Below are 14,976 nucleotides of genomic sequence, written 5' to 3'. Positions count from 1 at the left end.
TCATATATTTGTTTAGATAATTTTTGTAGCTTCCTGTGACTTTTTGGGTTATATTTTAGAAATTTAAATTTTTTTGTTTTTTAAATTTTTGATTAGGAATGCAGTCTTCCAAATTATGTAGATCCTGTTGAAAATATAAATTGATCTCAACAGCTTTTACCTACAATTTAGTTGGGAAAAAAGCTGTATTATAAATGCGTTAATAACTGAATAATTAATGAGCTTTGTGTTGCTGTACAGCAGTAGGATAGCTGAATTGTTCATGATAGAGGCTGGAGTGGCATTTGAGAAGTCCCTTATTTGGGAGAGTTTCATACTTGAGCATACTGTCTAGGGAGTGGCACCTTCTGAGTGTCCAGTGTTTGAGTAAACTTAATAAGCTCCTGAGATAGATAGAGCAGCAGGATTTGTTCTTAATTTATAAGTGAAAAATTTGGATCCCAAACAACATTTGACTACGGTTACAAAATAATTCAGTGGAAAGGATAGGACTGCAGATTTCTAGACATTTTCTGGGTTCTCACTTATAGCTTACAAAGAAGAGTATTAGTAAATTAAGCTGTTAAAGAAATACTCAGTTCTTGATTATATGCAAAAACAAAGGAGCAGTCTTTGACAAATCAAAATATCAGATCATCGCAATACCATTTTGACTTGATTTTAAAAAATAAAATATATTATTTTTCCTACGAATTGCCTTCCTATCTTTATTTTGGTTTGGCTAGTATCAAAATGACTTTGCATGCCTTTGAGTGTGTAGAGACTCACGTGAGACGGAGGTGACCCGTATACCTGAAATTAAGGATTTTTTTATTATATTATTGGTCATTCAGATATTTGCGAATTTGCCATGTTGCTTTCAAGTTCAGAAAAATCAAGTGTTTTCTTAGGTATTTGATTTTCAGATTAAAAAGTTAACTATGTAATTATGGTACATTTAAAAGCTAATTTCTATCAGATTAAGAAATCTGGAGAAAATGAAATTTGGATTAAAAACTAGACGCATGAGAAAGTATATATGGCGGAACCCTTTCATGATTTGAATGTTTCACTGCAGGTCTTTGAGTCTAGCCATGGTATCATACGATCAAGACAGGCATATTCTATATGGGTTGAACTTAAGAAAGTGTAGTATCTTCGTTTCCCTTCGTCTGGGAGCCTGCAGGACCTTTCCTGGGTCTAGAAGGTCGATTTCCTTTCTCCTTGTCCTCCCTCCTGTCAGTCTTGAAGGGCTCAGTCTGCTTTCCTTTCCCATTTCACCTCCCATCGCCTGCTCTATTTCTGGTGGTTTCTTTCCTTTCTGTCTCCCAGGGCCCTCCCCAGTGCCCTGAAGATTTGCCTGTTCCCACTGCCCCGGCTGTTTTCCTTGTTGCCTCTGAAGGCAGGCTCTCAGAGGACCTTTTATTCTGTAGTGTTTTTATTGCTCGTCATGGGACAGAAGGGAGGGGGAGTTTCAGATGCTGAGATGCTGGGTTCTGGAGCAGTGGCTTTCAGCCTGCTTAGTTTTCGCTCTGATGGATACCTGAAACTCACCCCAGACATTCTTTTTGCTCAGTTTGGAAACCATTGTTCTGTAAATGTGTTCTTAAGAACTTTTGTATAACTTGCGTTATTTAACATACTCAAATTTGGATTCACCCTTAATGTAGTGATTAAGTAGTTCATGAATCACCTAGTGCCTGAATCACCTGTAACATCTCCGCCTCTCCCACTCCCCATGTCATTCCCTCCCCCTTCCTGGTCCGACCCCGTGAGAGGATTTCTCTGTAGGTTAAGGAGTCCTGTTACTTTTTAAAATCCAGGAAATGTTTGTTAGGCTGTACTTCGAGTAAGGGATACAGTCTTCCCCTACTTTATCTGTTTAATAAATCCATACTTACCTTATCAAGTATTTATTAGAATAGAAATAACAAGACCTCTGTTTACCTAACTAGGACACTTGTGTGACTGTGGCAAGTCCTGTAACCTATGTAAACTGGGGCCCTTGAACTGAAGGCTCTTCCAATTAAAATGACTTTGTCTTTGTTTTGGCTTTTACTTTAAAGCAAGTGTACCAGAAGTATTGTTTGGACTTTACCTTGAGAAGATATCACAAATCTGTTTTTATTAGGGCAGTAGTTTTTAACTTTTTGAATTATACATCCCTTTTGAGATTCTCTCTCCAACAAGATGCAATACAGGTAGTTTTGCATGTTTTATCAGTATTATTCACACACAACCTGAACTCAATTCATGAATCTTGCGGTAGGACCATTTCTAAGTGTGTCTTGAACTTAACAGTTCTTGTCTTGAACTGAAAAACAAATTCGTGGAAGGGTAGCACTCCAGGTTTCCAGACGTTTTCTGAATTCTCTTTATCATAACTTGCAATGAAAAGTGTTTGTGAATTAGTGTTGCCTATCACTTGTGATTATTATTGGTGAGGCTTTCAAAGCCAAGAGAAAAATTATTGACCACTGAGGGTAGTCAGTACAGTACCAGTAGCTCGGTCTGCAACTCTGTCTGCAACTGATTTGCTGTTTTGTTTCTCATAGCACAGGTGCAGCAGTGATCAATGGCTCTCAGCATCCATCGTCATCATCGTCTGTCAATGATGTGTCTTCAATGTCGACAGATCCAACTTTGGCCTCGGATACAGACAGCAGTCTTGAAGCATCTGCTGGACCTCTGGGCTGCTGTAGATGACTACTTGGGCCTTGGGGGGTGGGAGGGGTGGGGAGTCGTTTAGTCATTGATAGAACTTCTTTGAAAACAATTCAGTGGTCTTATTTTTGAGTGATTTTTCAAAAATGTAGAATTCATTTTGTAGTAAATAGTTTATTTTTTTTTAATTTCAAGTGATGTAATTTAAAACTTAAGTTGTGTTTTAAAACAAAACTGTATTGTATTTTTGCTGTAATTAACTGTATAATGTAAACCTAATTATTTTATCATGGTTTAAAATTTTTGCATATTTGCTTTATCTTATGCTGCTGATTTTTTTTTTACTGAATTTGTAAGATTTTGTTTATCAAAGCAACTATTATGTGGTGACTTGCCTATATCATGAATTATTTAAGACTTTTATAGTTTTTTTATTAGAATTTATTTCAGATGTTTTGTTCATGATGCTATCCTTCAGGGTTATGTGCTTATCAATGAAATAACCCCAGAGGAGTGAGGGAAAATAACCCATAGCCAGTTATATTCAGGAATAACTACTGTAAATGATGAACGTGTTAAAAAACCTCCAATATTTGCTACTTGCCAATCCTAATTTAGTTATAACAATTAGTAGGTAATCCTACCTGAATTTTGGCAAAGCCCCATCGTCTAAATGGCAGAATAACTCAGAGCATGTCTTTGAGGATGCTGGGTGTCTACCACCACCCTCCCATCCCCCCCACAAAAAAAGTAAAGTAAAAACAATCTGGTGTTTTCTGCAGTTTGTGGCATGCTCAAAGCTTACGATCACATAAGGTCAAGAGGATTCTTCATGAATAATACATTTCAATGCAAATAAACAGATGGTTCACTTCTACTAGCCATGAGCCTGTTTTTGTACACACTGAGTTAATCTAGGCTGCAGGTCCCAGCAGTGGTCTAGAGTCTGGTCTTTCCCTTTCCTGCAGCCTCCGGCCCTCAAACCTTTCTGGTTTCCTATTAGAGTGTCAGCTGAGCACCAGTTCTCAAGGTGTTTCTGGCCATTTTGTCTTACCTGTAGCATAGTCCTATTCACACTAGCTGTCGGGAGGTTTCAAAGCCTACTTCGATTTCTGTAGGTGATTATCAAATGAGCAATATACCGTTCATCTGAAAATAGTAGCACACAGCCATATATAGGATATCATTTTCTAAGGACTGTTTCTTCACATTGAGCAGAGCAGGCATAAGTGATGGTTATTTAGTCGGAGTCTTTTGTTTTTTATATCTGATTTTCGATAAAACATGCACTGTGGATGTTGAGTAGGGTAAGAATGGTGCTGCTCCTGACAAGTGTATGTTAACTGTTTACATTTTATATCTGCAGAATTATTTCTCTATAACTGAATCTTTCTTAAGTAAAATGTCATTGAAGTCTCCTTATCTCTGAAATATATTGTCTGTAATGCCCCAGGCACCTTTTGTTATTTTTGGAACAAGAGGGATTCCATGTAATGAACTGGGAAATGCATACTTAAATAATAAGCGACAAGGTTCCAGGCAGAGAGCCCGCTGGAACTAACGACCAACAGGAGCAAGAGCTGGCGCAGCTCGACATGCAGTGTCTGAAAGTTTGCTTGGCATGTTGTTTGTATATTTAGTGCGAAGTTCCTTTTGAGTAAGATACTTTAGGTCATTGTTAATGTGCAATATTTAGGATTAGAATACATTAACCTTTTTATATGCTTTGAAATCGCAAGTTTGTTTTTGATGGTTTAAAGTCACGATTTCTAGCCTCTTTGAAAGTTGTCGGCCTTTTTACCAAGCCCTTTTCTACTCGTACAACATGATGTGTTAATTTTGGGCAAATTAGAGTTTTGAGACGGTCACACCTCTTGAATTATAGAAACAAGATTGGGTTTATGATTTCAGCAGAAATTTGAGCATGAGCGTGTTCCTAGTTTATATTAGTTTGACAGTTAATTAGCTTTATTTTCCCCAGGATAGATTATTTCACCATTGCACTTTAACAACTGACGTGCTTTCAGGAGATTCCCATATTTTATGTTTGATTGCAGATAAGCCGTCTCTATTGATACAGATTTCGGTTAAGCAAGGAAAAGCAGATGTTCTTACTGTATGGTTTGTTGTAAATGCCAGCTCCCACTTGCCAACCAGCATGTTTCAGTTGATTCAGATAAAACAAACTCTTATTAATGTAGACTAAAATACTTAACAAATTATATCCTGAAAACAAAGTCTGTTTGTTAAATGTCGCGTGCCCTTGGCTTTTAAAATGCAGTATCTAAGTACAACTTTCTCTCTTCTCTTAAATCTGTTAAGCTAAAGATATACTAGTTCTTGTTATTTTAGAAGCTTTTTGAACCTTTAAGACATCTTAAACATTTGTGTTTTCTTTTTTAAAGAGAAATTACAAGTAAGATTTCTGTCAAGCAGTACTTATGTAAAGCCATCTGCTTATCTTAGAACTTTGGTTTTTCAACTTTCTATGCTTAATATACCCATTGTCTTACTGTTAGAAAATTATTTTGACCAAGATTTATTATTCAACTTAATAGATTAGGAAAGAGACACTAATTCCTTATACATATTTCTTCCTGGTTACTATTCTGTTACCCTCTAGTGTGTACTGACCATTTGTGAAATGATCGTGTTGTTGGGATTGCTTAATTATAATATACATAAATGGAGCATCTCAACTCTTGCATACTGTTTGCTGAACATTTCTCATTTTGTCACACGCCCGCGGCTGCTGGTTGTTCCGGGTATGCACTCTTGCAAGTTGATAAAGACACTGTGCATTCACGCCAGACTTCCTGAGAGAAATGCCAGCCTCTTAAATGAGAAGGCTGCCACACAGCCCCCTTAACAAGACGGAGAAGCGTGATTGTATGTAGTGCAGCACGCTTTCCTGTACGCCCTTTTGTTATTCTCTCCATGCCAGTCCTGCTGTGTTTTCTAAAAAGATAAAGGTGAAGAGGCCATCCGTGTCTGATAGTGATGTAGTGAGGTGAGCAGCAGGCGGTGCAGCTGTTTTGGGGTTGCAGAGAAGGTTTGGTCTACACTATCGGCCAGTGTGTGCTACACATGTGAAGACCTAACTACTCAGTGTTGCCTAGGCACAAGCCTGCACAACACTTTGAGGTAAAGACATAGTCTCTTTTCAAAAGTACTGTTGTAGTTTGTTTGTGGGTGTTGTCCATTAGCCACTCATTAGCTGTAGAGTGAATGCATGAAGCCCCATGACCCCAGTAAACTTCTCTTACCGGTAGAAAAACCAGACACCACCGTTCTGTCATTAGCGGCCCTCCCAAATGTGGCCTCCGTGTCCTTTACATGTTAGTATGTGTTGTCCTTCTCCTGATCTCGCTTAGGTTTTTCCTGAGTCAGAGGAAACTCATTTTTCCTTAGTAGCAAGAAAGATGAAGAGGTAAAGGGCATTGAAGCAGGAATGTGTAGTTTGGGGTATGATTGGAAAACTTAAGGAAAACAAACGTCCTGATGAATTTCAAACTAACTGCTCTTAGTGAAGTGCTCTTAAGGAGAGTCTAGTAAGAGTCACACTTTCTGGCTGTTTCTGGTTTAGATTCTCTTCGTTACTGAAACTTTTGAGAACTGTTACCTGTGGATTAGTTTTGCACAATGTTCTGTTCTCACAGTAACTGACAAATTAAACTAGGTTTTTATTGAACTACCTCACACTAATTTTCTATGCTTTCCCAAGTGAGCTGTTGCCCTTCCTGTTAGATCTTTACTGAGTGTGAATTATAAATGTGTGTTCAATACTTTATAGCCACTGTCGACACAATACCGGAAAGTATGTAAAAGAAACCCCTTGCCTCGGTAAGAGAGACTCACATGGAAACTCTGTCAGTATATATCTGGGAAAATTGTGTTAGCTGTGCTCGTTGCACATTATTACTGTCTGTTTTTGTAAGTAGGAACCTGCTCATGATATCAGTCCATTCTTTACATTTTGCAAAAGGAATAAATCTTAGTAAATTTTACGAAGAAATAAATTACTTTTGTAGGCCCGATATTTGGTATATTTTTGAGAAGCTCTTAATCTTTTAGCCGAATGATGAAGTTAAACTGAACTAGCTGTCTTCCTGGACTGTGACATCTCCTTTCTCATTGCAGTTCAATAGGTTTTAAACCCTGAAACCCTCAGGATGAGAGTTGACGTTTGCTTTTCTCCTTGTGACGCCGTTCCTCCTCCGTCCCTGTCCCCGTCCTGTGTTTTGTCCCCCTCTCCTCTCCTCTAGACAAAACGAAATGGGGCACTTCGTAGGGAATGCTGAGATCATTACTGTGGTTTTCAATCATTCATGCCCTAGTCATTAAACACACACCACTGGAATGTAAACAATGTTATCTAGTATGTTCATGGTTATAATATTTTAAATAAAAAAGAAAAAAGTGGTATGAAATTAAGAGTTTCTTATTGAAAACAAAACGTAAATTTGTGGTGAACTTTTCTGCAGGCGTTTCTAAGATTTCCCACGGATTGGGAGTAGAACTAGGCAGGTTTCTTAGGTTTGGGTTTTACACTAATTGTGAAGAGCCTAAACTGTTGCCCCGGTTTTCTGGTTTATCTAGTCTCGCTCCTCTGGTGTTTGAAGTCACTAGAGAAACTTTTTTCTAAAAAGGAAGTTTTCTTCAATGGCCTTAACCTAGTTCTTGGTAGCCATATGAGCGGCTGTCACGGCCACTTGGCAAAAATAAATATTTAGAAAAGATCTGTTTCAAAACAAAGCGGGCATTTCGGCTTTGAGCGTGTTCCCGGCTTTTGCCCTGCGTATATTCTCTTTGCCCGTAGTGGGCAGGCTGCCCGCCGGGTGTCAGGGTCACTCGCTGCGTGTGTCCAGCCTTCGTGTGATGACATTCCTCTGTTTTGCTCAACTCTTGCTCCAGGTAAGCTTACGTGCCCACCGTCCCCACCCTTACCTGCACTCATCCTTCTGTGCTCTGAGGAGCGGACGGGACCCAGCCAGGTCTTCACCTGACCACTGCGCCATCAGCCGAGGTGCTTGCCGGCCCACAGCGTCCTGCTGCATCGTGGTGTGGGAGAGGCCACCAGGCAGAGACGGCGTGGCCAGAGCAGACAATGTGGGGTTAGTCTCCACCCAGTCGTAATACCCCAGTGATACCGAATAAAACGGAGTAATTTGGTCTTGTCTAGATAGTGCACTTATTTCAGTATTGTTCCTTAAAAGGTCCTTTATTACTCTATATAAATGAATGTTGATTTGTTGGATTTTGTGGTTTAAAAAATTCTTTTTAGCTTTTTTAGTTAATACACCAGTATGTCTCTGGAATTCATTTGAAACTGAAAGATACTTCAAATATGCTTTCTAAATGTTAGGCTTCTAACATCTTTCATTTAATTTCATCAGTTAATGAGCGTATCTATGTCTAAGATGCTGTGTTGGAAGCTGGGAGTGAGGAGAGAAAAGTGCATGGCGTGGTCAAGTCAGCCCAATGGAAATAAGTGTAGTGTGGAAGAGCAAGGACCACGCTGAAGGGACACGGGCAGGAGGGATGAGAGAGGAAAGGAGGAAGATTTTGCAGAGGAGGCCTTTTTTGAGCCTTGGAATAAGAAGCTTTGGAGAGGAAGGGTGTTCCCAGGATAGGGGGAAGGCAAGGAGGTTCAAAAGTGTGTGCCTGGGCAAGGGACGAGGAATGGCCTGGCGTGGGTGTGGGACTACCAGAAAGAGGAGGATGGGAACTAAACATGGAGGGATTGTCTTCGTTTTAAAGGCAGTGGGAGCTCATCTGTGAGGAAGAGGCGTAATATGACCAGACCTGTGTTTAGGAGGGTCACTGACAGTGGGAGCAAGTCTGGTTAGACTGGAGGAGTGGACATCGGTGACTGGGAAGCTAAAGATACTCATGAGAGAGATGAGAGAGCTGAGGTCCTTTTTGCACGGAGAGAATGGGAAACGGGACTCAGGTTGCCATCACAGAGGCCACGTTGCCATTTGGGGCTGCGAGAAGGTTTCAGCCCCAATGATTGGGCAGCACACAAGAAGTTGTGCAGGGGAAGTGCATCCCATGTGTGTTCCCCTTTGTCCATTCCAGTGTGATGAGTCTGTGACAGAACATGTCAGGTATGGCATCAGCTTGCCGCTTAGCGTTGCAGGCGTCGGGGGAAAGGCTTGATTGCTCCCTGACTGCCTGTGGCCCTCTCTGGCGTAGGCGCCTCCCTCACGAGGTCTGTGTCATCCGCTTGTGTGGCCCTTGCACCGTTTCCCTTAGTGTCATTTTGTGGACAGAGGAAAGAGACGGGATTCCAGTTGGATGTAATGTATGTAAGACTTTCAGAGAGAATTACCTGGGCAGGTGAGGGCGTAGTTCTGACTGCTAAGGACTGAGTGAGTGGTGGAGCGGTAGTAAAAAGTACTCTTGAAAAGTTGGCAGGAAATCATGATGATGTCTTGGGAGAAAAGGGGGAGGCCAAGGGGTCAGAACAGGTTAGAAGGGAGAAACTGAAAGCACACGTGCCTTGGCAAGACCAGGTCCCAGGGAGGGTGCCATCTGCTGACTCCTCTGGACATGAGTCGGCCTGAGCTCAGGATGGGAGTTTGGGTCATCTTGGGCAAGTGTCCACTTTGCTGAGCCTGGAGCTGCTTCATCTGTCACACAGGGATGGGAGATCGTCTCTCGCAGGGCTGCTGTCATGGTTGACGTCATGAACTTTTATAGAAATAATCAGTGTAAAGCTAATGTAATTGCTAACTTTAGCCTTGGAAAAGAATAGAAATGATTTAAGATGGGGAGGAATTCTGTGTGGTCTCACGTCTGAGAACTTGGGTACCCTCTGACCCCCAAGCCATCTCCTCCATTCCCAGTAGTCCCGATCTTCATGTAGTTGGTAAGTAAGAAGAATTCTCCATTTGAGAGAAATGCCTCAAAGCCAGTACTGAATTTCTTTTGGGAATGAGAGCAGTGAAGCATTCTGTTTCGTGGATCATCCTGCCGTTCAGCCCGTTGTAGCTGAGCCTCCCCCATGGCACATACTTCACATGTTTGTGCACAGCTTGGGTTGATTACTCCCGCCTTTGCCTGTTTGAAGTCCATTGCTCAAGGCCCAGCTCAGATAGCTCTTCCTCTGATCAGCCTTCCCTCCAGGGCCTTTGTCCTTCCTGTGTGTGCTGCACGGTTGCTCACTCCCTGTGTTCCTTTGTTCGCTCCCTCTGCACTTCCTTCCACGGCGGGCGTTGCGCAGCAGCGTGTGGTGTTCCTCTTCGTGCTCTGTGAGCGCATCCGTATGCTTCCCCTACTACGCCTTTGCTCCGGAATCCCTGGGATGGGAGAACTGGCTTACTCCCAGTTAACAGTGCCGGGAAGGAGGCCTTCCATGCGTGTTGGGCTGGGTGAGCTAGACCGATCTTCTCCACTGTGACTGTCCTCTCAAGTGCAGTGTTCGCGGCCCTCAGTGTGGTACGAGGGCACTGCATGCCGCGCTCTGAATGGTTGGAGTCCAGGAGCGCAAGCTCTGACACCAGAGACCTACAGCAGAATCCTGGCTTCACACGTGGTCCCTCGCCTGCAGCAAGATGCCCAAACTCTGCGTGGCTCTGTCTTCTCAGAAGGGGTTAGAGGGAGAAAGTGATTCTGACACAGAATTAGAGCCATGAGGAGGCTGGTTTTCTTGCTATGCCTCCTCCATTCGTTATCAGCTGCCTTAGAGAGCTAAGTACCCAACTGCAAGCAGTGATGAATAGGGAGCTGGGTGCAACAAAGAATGAGGTAGGCTGAGCTCCACTTGTTACTAAGAAGAGAACCAGGTAGACCACAGGAGATGGCTAGTGGAGGCCAGCAAGGGATGAGGAAGTAGAAGAGGGGCACATGGTGCAGCCCTGGCCCCCACGCTTCCTGAAACCCTTCAAAGACTGAGTATCTGGTAACATTTCCCCAAGTTCATCGCACAGAACGCTAGTTCTGAGTTGAATTAGTGACAGCATTCATTGAGCGCTCCCTATGCCGGGCACTAAGTGTTCTGCCTGTATGAGCTCACAGAGCCTTAATGACGACTTGACGAGGAAGGACTGGTACTCTCCCCTCTTATCAGGTCATCAAACTGAGGCACAGAGGAGCTGAGTGACTTGCTCAGGGCTACGTGACCGACACGGGGTGGGGCCAGGCTCTGAATCCGGGAGGTCTCACTCCAGTCCTCACTTTGTAACCAGTGCTCTACTGCCTGAGAAGGTTGATGTGAATAAAGGGTTTTGTGTTCAGCTAAGGTTGGGGCTCCTTAAAGTAAGCTTGCCCATCATTTCTCAGGACATCTCTAAGATGTTGGTGGGCATTTCCATAGACCTGCTGCAGCTCTGTCCCTGTCTGCTCTTCTCTCTGAAGCCAAGCCTTCCACTTTGTCTTGTCTTTTTTCAGAGTTGCCCTCTTTTCTTCATCACCATCTCTCCCTTTCTACTGGATCATTCTTAGCAGCATACAAACATTCTCTAGTAATTCCCGTCTTTGTAAAAAGCTCTCCCTTGCCCCTTTCGCTCTATCATCCTATTTCTCCGCTCCCACCCACATTGGGAGAGCTTGATCTGGGCACAGTGTCTTCCCTTCTTTGGCCCCAAGTCTTCAGCCTATTCCTGTCTGGCTTCTGGCCTGTCGCTCTCCTACACGTGGCTCGGACCACAGGGATAGCTCCCTGACTAGTTTCCCTACGGCCACTTTGTCGCCCTGTCCTCCCCCGACAGTTCATCTGCTCTCCACCAGTGGCCACAGGAGCCTTGTTGAAATGCAAGCCAATTCATGTCTGTTTTGAAGCTCTCGAATGCTTTCCTGTCTCCCTTAGAGTAAAACTAACTCCTTACCATGCGTGACAGGGCCCCAGAGTGCCTGGCCCCTGCCTGGCCCCGCCCATGTCCGTCTGCCACCATGCCCATAAGGGTGCTGGCACTCACGTACTTCCATAGCTCTCCCCTTTCTGCCTGCAGCTGGCTGGTTGCATGGCTGCCCCGTCCTGTCCGTCAGTCTCAGTTTAAATGGCACCTCCGCGGAGAGGACTTTCTCACCAACTTGTCTAAAACATGCCCCCAGGATCACCTCTTTCAGAGCACTTACTAACAGTCTGAATGTATCTTGTTTATGTTTACTTCTGTTAAAAAACACAATTCAGGGGCCAGCCCAGTGGCATACCGGTTAAGTTAGTATGCCCCGCTTCTGCGGCCCGAGGTTCGCCTGTTCGGGGATCCCTGGCAAAGACCTTTGCACCGCTTATCAAGCCATGCTGTGGCAGGCGTCCTACATATAAAGTAAAGGAAGATGGGCCCACATGTTAGCTCAGGGCCAGTCTTCCTCAGCAAAAAGAGGAGGATTGGCAGTGGATGTTAGCTCAGGGCCAATCGTCCTCAAAAAAATATTCAACTGAGTAAATTTTTACGATCTTATTGGCTTCATTCAATGATTCATGAATTGGGCATCCTCCAATCTAGCAGATAGAAAGGAGCTCCAAGGAGCTGTACAAAATGAAAAACTTTTATAGGCCAAAGGGAGCAGAACAAGGAAGTTATACTAGGCAAAAAGCAGGTCGGTTACTGCGAGGTTACGTTCCTATAGGGCGTGGCAGGGGTTTTACAAACACATTACAGGCCTACCTCCTTCCATTGCACTTGACTTTATTGCGTGTTGCAGATACTGTGTGTTTTACAAATTGAAGGTTTGTGGTACCCCTGCACTGAGCAAGTCTATCAGCACCATTTTTCCATTAGCATCTGCTCACTTCGTGTCTCTGTGTCACATTTTGGTAATTCTTGCAATATTTCAAACTTTTTCATTATTACTATCTTTGTGATGGTGACCTGTGATCAGTGGTCTTTGATGTTACTATTCTAATTGTTTTAGGGCACCGCAAATCGTGCCATATAAGACGGCACACTTAATGAATGTGTGTGTTCTGACTGCTCCACTGTTTGGCCATTCCCCGTCTCTCTCCCTCTCCTCGGGCCTCTCTATTCCCTGAGACACACCAATATTGAAACTAGGCCAGTGCATAACCCTCCAATGGCCTCTAAGTATTCAAGAGAATGGAAGAGTCAACGTCTCTCACCTTAAATCAAAAGCTAGAAGCGATGGAGCTCAGTGAGGGAGGCGTGTCGAGAGCCGAGACAGGCTGAAAGCTGGGCCTCTTATGCCAAACAGTTAGCCAAGTTGTGAATGCAAGGGAGAAGTTCTTGAAGGAAATTAAAAGTGCCGCTCCAGTGAACACACGAATGAGAAGAAAACAAAACAGCCTCATTGCTGATAGGGAGACAGTTGTAGTGGTCTGGACTGACGATCAAACCAGCAACCACATTCCCTTAAGCCAAAGCCTCATCCCGAGCCAGGCCCTCACTCTCCTCAATTCTGTGAAGGCTGAGAGAGGGGAGGAAGCTGCAGAAGAGAAGCCTGAAGCCAGCAGAGGTCGGCTCATGCGGTTTAAGGAAAGCAGCGTCTCCACAGCATAAAAGTGCAGGTGAAGCAGCAGATGCTGATGCAGAGGCTGCGGCAAGTTCTCCAGAAGCTCCAGCTGAGATGGTAATGAAGGGGCTGCACTGAACAACAGACTTCCAACGCAGATGAAACAGCGTTCTATCAGAAGATGCCATCTAGGACTTTCATAGCTAGAGAGGAGAAGTCAGTGCCTGGCTTCAAACTTCAAAGGGCAGGCTGACTATCTGGTTAGGGGCTAATGCAGCTGGTGACTTTCAGTTGAAGCCAACGCTCACTTACCATTCTGAGAATCCTAGGGCCCTTAAGAATTACACTAAATCTCCTCTGCCTGTCCTTCATAAATGGAACCACAAAGCCTGGATGACAGCACATCTGTCTACATGGTTTACTGAATATTTGAAGCCCACTGTTGAGACCTACTGCTCAGAGAAAAGATTCCTTTCCAAATATTATTGCTCATCAACAGCCCACCTGGTCACCGAGGAGCTCTGATGGAGATGTACGAGGTTAATGTTGTTTTCATGCCCGCTAACACGACATCCACTCTGCAGCCCATGGATGAGGAGTAATTTCAACTTTCAAGTCTTATTATTTAAGAAATATGTTTTGTAAGGCTATAGCTGCCATAGATAGTGACTCCTCTGATGGATCTGGGCAAAGTCAATTGAAAACCTCTAGAAAGGATTCACCATTCTAGATGCCATTAAGAATATTCGTGATTCATGGGAAGAGGTCAAAATACCAACATTAACAGGAGTTTGGAAGAAGTTGATTCCAACCCTCATGGATGACTTGAAGGAGTTCAAGACTTCAGTGGAGGAAAAACTGCAGATGTGGTGGAAAAAACAAGAAACCTAGATTTAGAAGTGGAGCCTGAAGATGTGACTGAGTTGCTGCCATCTCATGATAAAACTTTAATGAATGAGGAGTTGCTTCTTATGGAGGAGCAAAGAAAGGGGTTTCTTGGGATGGACTTTACTGGTGAAGATGCTGTGACGATTGTTGAAATGACAACACAGGATTTAGAATATGACATAAACTTAGTTGATAAAGCAGCGGCAGGGTGAGAGAGGACTGACTCCAATTTTGAAGGAAGTTCTACTGTGGGTGAAATGCCATCAAACAGCATCGCATGTTACAGAGAAATCATTCATGAAAGGAAGAGTCATGATGCTGTGAACTTCATTGTTGTTATTTTAGAACTTGCCACAGCCACCCCAGCCTTCAGCAACCACACCCTGATCAGTCAGCAGCCACCAGCATCGAGGCAAGACCCTCCACCAGCAAAAGATGATGACTTGCTGCAGGCCCAGATAATGGTTAGCATGTTTTAGCAATAATGTATTTTTTAATTAAGGTATGGACATTGTTGTTTTAGACAGAATGCTATTGCCTACTTAATAGACTACAATATAGTCTAAACGTAGCTTTTATACACACTGGGAAATCAAAAATTTGGGGTGGTTTGCTTTATTGCGATGTGCTCTTTATTGCTGTGGTCTGGAACCGAATGCAGTTTCTCCGAGGCGGGCCTGCACTTGACTCGTGCTGACTCCTCCAGTGAGGTGACTCCTCACTGACTGGTGCAAGATTCCATTTCTGGGAGAATTAGAGCAGAAACCGTAATGAAGCCTCAGTTTGGTGACATGGGGCTTAGCATAAGCAACTCTGTTTTGGGCCTGTTGTCTTAACACTTCTTTATGGTCTCTCTCACTCCACTAGAATGTGCATTCTGTACAAGCCATGACTATGGTCCTGTTTCCTCTATCGTCACATGAATGGAGAGCTGTCAATGTGGACAGTGGACATAACATGCGGTGGGGAAACCCTGTCCAAAAGCATAAAGGTTAACAGCATATTCCGCCCTCCACGACTGGGTCCTTG

At 43.5% G+C, this 14,976-nt stretch overlaps 1 protein-coding gene across 23 annotated transcripts in view; it reads left to right on the top strand.

The window, feature by feature from the left end:
• The window catches only part of MAPK8 (mitogen-activated protein kinase 8), a 100,077-nt gene extending 93,004 nt beyond the window's left edge, over nucleotides 1–7,073 (top strand). For 11 of the 23 annotated variants that reach the window (XM_070493390.1, XM_044759524.2, XM_044759545.2 and 8 more), the window contains one exon: nucleotides 2,540–4,061. In XM_070493390.1, the coding sequence (XP_070349491.1) occupies nucleotides 2,540–2,685 (146 nt within the window). In that variant the 3' untranslated portion in view covers nucleotides 2,686–4,061. Of the gene's footprint in view, nucleotides 1–2,534 lie in introns of all 23 variants that reach the window. The other 12 variants (XM_070493450.1, XM_070493485.1, XM_070493462.1 and 9 more) reach the window with 3 other exon arrangements.
• Nucleotides 7,074–14,976: the final 7,903 nt, after the last annotated feature.

The sequence above is a fragment of the Equus asinus genome, chromosome 2 (assembly GCF_041296235.1).
Source record: "Equus asinus isolate D_3611 breed Donkey chromosome 2, EquAss-T2T_v2, whole genome shotgun sequence".
Taxonomy (NCBI): domain Eukaryota; kingdom Metazoa; phylum Chordata; class Mammalia; order Perissodactyla; family Equidae; genus Equus; species Equus asinus.
This window is presented reverse-complemented; position numbering and strand designations above follow the sequence as displayed.